Source organism: Notolepis coatsorum (genome assembly GCF_963971535.1).
Source record: "Notolepis coatsorum genome assembly, chromosome: 7".
NCBI lineage: Eukaryota > Metazoa > Chordata > Actinopteri > Aulopiformes > Paralepididae > Notolepis > Notolepis coatsorum.
In genome coordinates, this window is record NC_140171.1 from 159,528,347 (window position 1) to 159,538,346 (window position 10,000).

General features: G+C 44.2%; 1 protein-coding gene across 1 annotated transcript in view; it reads left to right on the top strand.

Annotated features, from left to right (window-relative positions):
• LOC311231826 (cytoplasmic phosphatidylinositol transfer protein 1-like) overlaps positions 1–10,000 on the top strand; it is a gene marked incomplete at its 5' end in the record, with an annotated part of 262,145 nt that overhangs the window by 233,280 nt on the left and 18,865 nt on the right. The window contains 2 exons of the mRNA XM_084318448.1: positions 4,810–4,819; positions 4,988–5,083. Coding sequence (XP_084174574.1) covers positions 4,810–4,819; positions 4,988–5,083 — 106 coding nt within the window. The remainder of the gene's footprint in view (positions 1–4,809; positions 4,820–4,987; positions 5,084–10,000) is intronic.

The following is a 10,000-nucleotide window of genomic DNA, read 5'->3' on the forward strand; positions in this document are numbered from 1 at the left end:
AGAGGAATGGCAATTTCTGCACTTCTGTCATGCTTTGAATTCTGGGAAAATTATTTCAATTTTTGAAAGAATTCCTCCCTAATAATTCTATAATTTTCACATTGTGTTAGGAAGTGTAGTTCTGTCTCTACGGCTCCCTCATCACAAAGACAGCACAACCTCTCTCTCTGGGCAGCCAGGTCTGTCTGTGTCCTGCCCTTCTCTATCGCCAAACCATGGTCACTCAGTCTGTACCTTGTCAGATTCTTTCTTAGATCTTATCAGTTACTGTGCTGAGGTAGTCTGCCACAGTATACTGTCTGTTTAGGGCCAAATATGTTTCTAATTTGTGTTGTGATTGTGTGAGTTGATTCCAATATGTAATGTATTTATCTTTTTCTTTGGTTATAATTGGTTAGGTCTAATCTTCTGAGGCTGGCTAGGTTTGTGATGTCAGAGTGTGAGATGTCAGCTTTATCTCTCTCTCTCTCTCCATTTCTTTCTCTCCTTCTCCTCTCCCCCTATCTCTCTGCTCTTTCTCTTTTTCTCCCACCTCTCTCTCACTCTCTCTCACTCTCTGTCTCTCTCTGTCTCTCTCTGTCTCCCTCTCTCTCTGTCTCTCTCTCTCTCTCTTCTCTCTCTCTCTCTCGCTCTCTCTCTCTCTGTCTGTCTCTCTCTCTCTCTGTCTGCTCTCTCTCTCTCTGTCTCTCTCTGTCTCTCATCTAGTAGTGCTGATTTTCAATCGCCTCCCATTTATTTCCCACATATGACTGCCCTCTTCTTTCCTTAATGCTCTTTGCTATTGTGGCATCAAATTCATTAAACTTGCTAAATTTGTTGTAAGCGTTATAATCATAAACAAATGTGATATTAACTAACAATAGCCTGTATAGAGTTCATATTTTAATTTCAAAATGATGTAAACAAGACGAAAGTCTTTCTCTGGTCTGCATCCCCTTAACAATGTGTGTATTGGGCTGTTACTGTACTGTACCCATTCTGCAATCTGTTAATTTTTTTGATCCACTTTTTTCTCCTTATTTTCTATTTTTCTCCTATCCCAATTTCGTGTATTCCAATTCTCCCCTCCCCTGTCTTGAACGTTGCTCGACTATGCCCCCACTGGCCAGTTGTAGGGAGGATAGAAGCCTTGCATCACGTGTCCCCTCCGGCACACGAGGAGGCAGCCTGTCACATCTTTTCGCCTGCCAGAGCGGACTCACATTGGCGAGGTGTAACGCGTGGGAGGCTCACACTACCCTCGTCTGTAGAGTCCGCTAACGCTACCCGAGACACATCTCCTTGATTTGTACCGCAATTTGGGACCCAAATTAGAGCGTGGAACAAAACGCACAAATTCCATCCCGTGCACATTCAAGTCCTCTCCACCCTCGGATATTTGGCCACCGGCACGGTCCATCGTGATATTGGAGATGGATCGAGCAATAGACTGTTACTGTACCACCCATGTAGCTGTCAAAGCTCCATCACAAATTCAGTTATGTGAATAGAAAGGGATTCCACTATTGTGTGTAGTACTAGACACTAGACTACACACACCACTCTCCAATACATGTAGTACTGTGTATATTAACAACAGACACTAGACTCCACATCAGAATATACACTATATATAAATTTGTCTCTGTGTGTGTATGTGTGGCTGTGTGCCGTTGGTGGCAGCAGGAGAGGGGGGGGGGGGGGGGGGGGGGGGGGGGGCGGGGGGGAGCCCGCGGTCCAGGGCTCTTTTCATGCTTGCACGAGGAAGGATAATAATGATGATCTTTTTTTTTTATCTACTTTTTCTCCCATTTTCTATTTTTCTCCATCTCAATTTCGTATTGTCCAATTCTCCCTCCCCTGTCTCGAACGCTGTTAGACCATGCCTCCACTGGCCGGCTTGCACTGTGGACGAAGCCTTGCATCACGTGTCCCCTCCGGTACACGAGGAGGCAGCCGTCGCATCTTTTCACCTGTACTGCGTGATCTCTCAAGCGGCGAGGGTCCTGCGTGGGAGGGACACACCGCCAACGTTGCTTCCTGATTCTGCTGTGCAGGCGCACCAACCGACCTGTAGGAGTCGCTGTCCACAACGTCCGATCCCCACGCACCAGCTTCCCACCACCTAATACTGCCAATTGCGTTAGTATGAACGACCAGCCAAGCTGGTAGCAACGCCGAGAACTGGGGCTCGAACCCAGCATCTCCTGCATTAGTGGCGAGCGCCTTGCCCACTGTGCCACTTAGCCGCCCATAATAATGATGATCTAGCATTGATTTCAGGAAGATTCGATAATCAGGCTGAAAAATGACAACGTGTTTTGTGTATTCCAGTAGAGCTATTATCGCGTCTTTTCCTGGGATTACTAGAACCACCAAAACTATACTCGTATTCAAACGGTATAAACAGAAATGTACAGATGAAAAAAACAATCCGTTTTGTACATGTTGACTGGAAGCAACTCACTGATAATTACCCATAGCTATAATTTAAGATATATTTTAAGCACTCGCAAGTGAACAAAGCGCCCCATTGACCTACAGTGCTGGCGTATATTAGCGCCCTCAGAGGCGCCCCGACCGGTGGCGCAGAATGAGTTCATCTGTTTTGCTCATTGTCAGTGTCTTTGGGTCCTTGAAAAGCGCTTTATAAATAAAATTTATTATTATTATTATTATTATTATTATTTTACTGCATTAGACAAGAGTAGCGTGAGGTAAGCGCTGTAAGCGTTGCACAACGCTGACACACTGAAAATGACCTGAAGAATACTGTCCTCCACCTCGGCAGCACGCCTACAGCGAGCTCCGCTCCGCCTGTATATCTATAGCATCTGTGACTCAGTAGCTGCCAGCGCACGGTGAGATGCACTTTGCCGCCATAGTGCTGTGAAATGAGTTTCTGTTTTCTGTATAGTCAGCCCCTCGGGCCCTGATGTAAAACAGTACGTCTCTCTGTCTCCCTAACCTGGCCTCACACACACACACACATCCACGTGTGTGTGTGTGTATGTGCGTGTGTGTGTGGTGTGTGTGTGTGTGCGTGCGTGCGTGCGTGTGTGTGTGTGTGCGTGTGTGTGTGTGTGTGTGCGTGTGTGTGTGTGTGTGCGTGTGTGTGTGTGCGTGTGTGTGTGTGTGTGTGCGTGTGTGCGTGTGTGTGTGTGCGTGTGTGTGGTGTGTGTGTGTGTGTGTGCGCGTGTGTGTGTGCGTGTGTGTGTGTGCGTGCGTGTGTGTGTGTGCGTGCGTGTGTGTGTGTGTGTGTGTGTGTGTGTGTGTGTGTGTGCACGCAGTCACACATATGAATATAGTGCTATTATGTGTTTGCCCTGCAGCTATACAGAGGCCTGTGTGTGTGTGTGTGTGTGCGTGTGTGTGTGTGTGTGTGCGTGTGTGTGTGTCTGAATCCTCCATCGCCCAGACTAATGATGTGAGAACACTGTAATATACTCCATAAAGTGGAAAGTGACAACAGAGAATAAAGGTGCAGATCGCCCCCTTGTGGACGGATTGACAACAATGTCCATGCTCTCCCGACAACTATGTGAATATGTATCGCGGCGTTGCTGAGAAACGTGTTCCGCAAACCTCTCCTGGATAAACAATGTTTACATTTTTTAACGGTTAACCCTTTCACTACCACACTACCAAACGGTTAACCCTTTCACTGCGACAATACAGGCGGTTAAAGGTGACCTGGATACATTTTCATGTTATTTTAACTCGCAACCTTTGTCTTCCCGAGTCGGGGGAGGGGCCATCACAGACTTATCCGATGCTTATCATGAACATAGACGAGGCGACGTGTTGCTTGGTTATTTAACAACAGGGGGAGAACATGGCACTAACACACTGTCCCAGGTCCAGACCCAGACCGACACCTGTATACTGAGAACCAGGCACGTGCACACATAGAGCCCAGAGGGTGCTCGAGCACCTGCCCTTTTGTGCCTCGTAAAAAAGTGCCCTTTTTATGCCAATTAAAAAATATATATTTTGCTTGCAGATCCACTTTACACCAAAAACTAAATACTGTATATGTACAAATATGTTCGGTTTGTACAATTATGCTAATAACCAATAATATACAATATAATAATAATAAACAATACAGTCAACTCACGAAGTCAAAACTATTTGAAGCACTCATCACTTCCCAGTGCAATACCGGCATACAACATCTGTGTGGCGCTGTGGCGCATACAGTTGAATGCTGGTATTACACTCACTGAGGGACACGAAGAATTCAACAATTAAACAATACAGAATATACAGCACTTCTGGTCTGTAGGGTAAGCACTTATTCCCTCCCCCCTGAACATTTATGGAGATGTATGGGCCTTTTAAGTCAGTGATAAAAGTGTCTTTCAGGGATAAGTGAGCTCCTGCACTGATTATTATAGTTCACTATTCAATATTTGATCACCAAAACCCCCCAAAACACCTGCTGAGAACATGGCACTAACACTGTCCTCGCTCCAGACCCAGACCCAACACCTGTATCCTGAGAAGAGGCTACTTGTAGGGCACTTTGGATAAAAGTGTCAACCAAATTGCATATAATATAGTCAGATATAATTGTGGTAAAAAGCTGTCTTGAATGGCAGAAGTGATGAAGAAATAGCTGATGATGATGTCGTTCTAACAGCAGACACTTTGAGGTTCTTCTCGGTGCCAATCGACCTGGATGTTAAAATAGTGAAAGTACAGTAGCAGGCGGGTTACTATAATTTTTTCTTTTATGTTTTTAAAATCCAGGATCCATTGGTGGTCACTGAGTGATTCTGGTTGCAACCAGTTGAAGTGTGTGTCTGTTGTGTGTGTTGTCTGCAGATCTTCCACAGTGAGCTGAAGTGTGTGTGTGTGTGTGTGTGTGTGTGTGTGTGTGTGTGTGTGTGTGTGTGTGTGTGTGTGTGTGTGTGTGTGTGTGTGTGTGTGTGTGTGTGTGTGTGTGTGTGTGTGTGTGTGTGTGTGCTGTGTGTGTGTGTGTGTGTGTGTGTGTTGTCTGCAGATCTTCGACAGTGAACTGAAGGACCAAGACAGGGAGGTCTGCTTTGTTGACATCGCCTACGATGACATCCCTGAGCGCTACTATAAAGACTCTGAGGTCAGTATCTCTGTGTGTGTGTGTGTGAGTGTGTGTGTGTGTGTGCGTGTGTGTGCGTGTGTGTGTGTGTGTGTGTGTGTGTGTGTGTGTGTGTGCGTGTGTGTGCGTGTGCGTGCGTGTGTGTGTGTGCGTGTGCGTGTGTGTGTGTCTGTGTGTGTGCGTCTGTGTGTGTGCGTCTGTGTGTGTGTGCATGCTTGCATGTATGAGATAATGGGACCCTGGAGATAATATGTGCCTGTATCTCTCAAAGTCTTCTTGGCCAAAACAGATTGATTTGAAAAGCTCTTCATCTGCCACTGTCTCTGAACAACACGCAGACATCACTACCTCCCCATCTCAACATGTCTCCACTGTCTCTGAACAACACGCAGACATCACTACCTCCCCATCTCAACATGTCTCCACTGTCTCTGAACAACACGCAGACATCACTACCTCCCCATCTCAACATGTCTCCACTGTCTCTGAACAACACGCAGACATCACTACCTCCCCATCTCAACATGTCTCCACTGTCTCTGAACAACACGCAGACATCACTACCTCCCCATCGCAACATGTCTCCACTGTCTCTGAACAACACGCAGACATCACTACCTCCCCATCTCAACATGTCTCCACTGAATTTGAGTAGATCTAAATTTGTACTATTCCTAATGCTAAGACAAAGCTAAATATAACTCAACACGCAATTACTCAAAAAGAACAAAACAAAAGTTGATGTTATTTTGGGCGCATGCAATCACACACACACACACACACACACAGAACACACACACACACAGAACACACACACACACAGAACACACACACACACACAGAACACACACACACACAGAACACACACACACATACACACACACACACACACACACACAGAACACACACACACACACACACAGAACACACACACACACACACATACACACACACACACACACACACACACACACACACAGAACACACACACACACAGAACACACACACACACACACACACACAGAACACACACACACACACGCACCTGTGAGTGTCGCCAGTACACAGGACAAGGGCATAAGGAGCAATACATCATTCTTGTTGTTAACCCTTTCACTACCACAATACAGACGGTTAACCCTTTACTATTTATTTAACCACTCCGTGTTGATAAATACCACTTGTTCTTACCGTCTATGCTTGTGCACGATTCTAAGTATTTGCATACAGAACCGCCGCTAATCAACAATATATGGTAATTAAATACGTATACCCCCATGGGAACATGCCTGTTTGTGGAATGTGGAACTATAAAGAGAAACTTCACTGAGCCAGAGATTGATGACAGAGGTCATCTAATGAACACATTGGAGGTAGAAATCATTTCATTGTGAACAATCTTATGTGGAAAGATGACACACAAAATAATATTCAGCTTTTTATTAAAAACAATATTTAATCGTATGATTTTAAATATTTTTTGAGAATAAATAAATCCAATGAAGTCGTCCAGTCCAGAGGACGGAGCGTCTAAGGGTGTTGACTGACGCAGGCCTACAGAACCAGCACATTGACCGAGATAAATGACAAGCTGACCCGACATTTGCACCGTAATGACTGAAATGAACACGTCACTGAAGCAGATGGCTACCTGTGCTGTGCAGCCCAATGGAGAAGACAAACTCGTAACCACTATTTTGCGCTTGCGTTTACTGTATACTGCCAAATAAATGGACTCTATGGCTCTTGTGCGCGCGTGAACCCGTTATAATTGCGCTCCTGTTGGGTCGTTGGGTTGGCGGTTGGTCAAAGTCATTAACTATGGCTTCAGTGGATAACATTTACATTTGACATACATTTAGTCATTTAGCTGACGCTTTTATCCAAAGCGACTTACAAGTTCTGTACGACAGGTCATCAGGAAGGGCACAACTCTATCAGCTGAGTAACAATGTTCATCAAAGTGTTGCGTGTTACAGTGTAGGTTAGTTTATTAGGACAAGTGTAAGGTTAGTTAGGGTTAGATTTTTTTAGTTTTTATATATATATATATATATATATATATATATATAATTTCAGATAATGGTTGAAGAAGTGCGTCTTAAGTCGACGGCGGAAGATTGGACGGGTTTCGGCTGTCCTAACTGGGGTGGGTAGTTCATTCCACCATTGTGGGGCAAGGACTGAGAATAGGCGACTTCTCTTTGATGACCCTCCCGGAGCTTGGATAGGAGTAGGTCTGAGGCGGCCAGAAGATGCAGAGCGTAGGGGTCTTGAGGGTGTGTAGTTAGAGACCATTGACCGGAGGTAGGCGGGAGCGGTTCCCTTTGCCGCACGGTATGCCAGGTCGAGGGCCTTGAAGCGGATACGTGCAGCAATGGGGAGCCAGTGCAGGTCCCTAAGAAGTGGGGTGACATGGGCCGACTTCGGTAGGTTTGAGATCAGGCGGGCCGCTGCGTTCTGAATGAGTTGAAGAGGCTTAGTGGCAGTGGCCGGAAGGCCGGCAAGCAGTGCGTTGCAGTAGTCGAGGCGGGAGATGACTGTTGATTGGACGAGGAGTTGGGTGGCTTCTTTTGTCAGGAAGGGGTGGATCCTTCTGACGTTGCTCGGGAGGAATCTGCAGGTTCTGGTTGTCGCTGCGATGTGAGCATCGGATAACCCCGATCACCTGCATTTAAGTGATATTTTTATTATAGTTACCCCAGTAATAACATTACAATTTAATTAAATAAAATTAGGCCTGAATGGGTAACGCTCACCAATAAGCCTTCAACAGCGTCTCCATGGAGACGAAGGCCCACAGAACTGTTCTGCACTATGAACGAGTCGTGCGTTCCTCCTAGGCCGTGAGCCAGTAGGGTTGGTCGTTACCATCTTGGGGGACTAACTTTCATAGTGATTTTTGGGAAGGTATACACCCCTACTGCTAGAAAAGATGTGATAGCAATGCAGCAGTTACCTCCAAATGTGTGCTATCACATCTTTTATAACACTACCAAGCATATTTTTCAGGTCTCCTGTCTGAAATGACATGCCCCAAATGAATCATGATAGCTCCTGAACCATAAGGCCTATATGCATGTTTCTGGTCTCCTTTGATAGGTAACAAGCTAGGACATATGAATCCAGTGTAAGTAAACCCACATCTATTACCATTCCAGAGTAAATGGAGATACAATGAAGGAAAACATCATATTTTTACCCTCGCCTGGTACATAATCTTAATTTAAAAGGCAACATGACCATTATAACCAATATCCCATGGATAATAATGCAACTGAATGTATTCTCCTACTCCTTGACTACAAATGTAACTGTAAATGTGATGACAATACATTACAAATACAACATTTATTATACCGTTTAAAAAGGTATACTCAGATGATGTAAATGTTTTGGCCATGGTTACCGTTTACATGTTCACTGGTAATTGTACTCCAAAACACTATTTCTTTCAATACAGCCATGTTACAAAAACATAAATCTCCCCAAAACATTGAAATAGTAATAACAATGAATATTGATCAATATGCACTATGCAGCATATTCAACATTCATATATGGGCCACAGAGCGTCATGCCATGTGACCTATCAATGTTTTCAGCTCAGTTAGACCTATACAATGATATATTGCTTATTGGTTCTCAGAAAAATATTAATTTATATTGGAAAACTCAATACAAAACCAAAAAAATGATTACACTCATGTCTCTATTTGACCATTAACTATAATTAATTATGAGTCATACCGAACACGTCGGTGTTGAAACTCGAATGAATGAAAGCTTATTCCGTCTGTTGCAGTTTTCCTATTCTACTGCTTGGTGCCATGTACGCACGGTCGCAGCTGTGCGTAGATATACGCACAATCTCAAGCACGCGTTCATATAGATAAATCCCACACTTTGCTTAGAAATGATCGTACGCACGGTTTACGCACATATCTGTGCGTATGCAGCATTGATAAATGAGGGCCCTGGTCCTTATCATATTCGCTCTGGTGATTGGCTTTTACACTTAGGGTTCCTAGGGTTTGCACTGAATTAGGAGAATCTGCGTTTAGCTTCTGTGCCCCAGAAACATGGAATGTTTTGCAATGCACTTCATTATTATCTATCGGTCCGACTTTAAATCTTTAATAGCAAACCACTTCACTACAGTCTGCAGTTGTTTTTAATTATTTTAAATATTTAATTGATTGACTTTCTGTTTCTATATTTTCTTTTATTATTACGTGTTGTATTTCGTCACTGTAAAGGAGAGCTTGCTCTCAATCATCCTTCAAGATGAACTAAATACAGCTGATGACCTCAGCAGCTCTGATTCAACTTAGAGTGAGAGATTGCCCAGAGTTTTTATATATATTATATTAATTAAATTCAATTAAAAAAAATTTGTTTCACCCATGAAGTGTATTATTTCGGCTGGGAACAACTCATTCTCCAAGGACTTACGACAAAAAGGGCTTTCTCTTAGGGCCATTTGAGACCTTTTCGGGCCGATTTTGGGATTCACCAACGTCCCAATAAAACATATATAATTAATATTATATTATAATATATTGTCTATATTCATGTCTTGCCCGAAAAGGTCTCAAATGGCCCTAAGAGAAAGCCCTTTTTGTCGTAAGTCCGTTGGAGAATGAGACCACTGACTGACCTGTATGTTAGTTACTGTGTGTGTGTGTGTGTGTGTGTGTGTGTGTGTGTGTGTGTGTGTGTGTGTGTGTGTGTGTGTGTGTGTGTGTGTGTGTGTGTGTGTGTGTGTGTGTGTGTGTGTGTGTGTGTGTGTGTGTGTGTGTGTGTGTGTGTGTGTGTGTGTGTGTGTGTGTGTGTGTCTCTCTCTCTCTAGGACCTGTATGTTAGTTACTGTGTGTGTGTGTGTGTGTGTGTGTGTGTGTGTGTGTGTGTGTGTGTGTGTGTGTGTGTGTGTGTGTG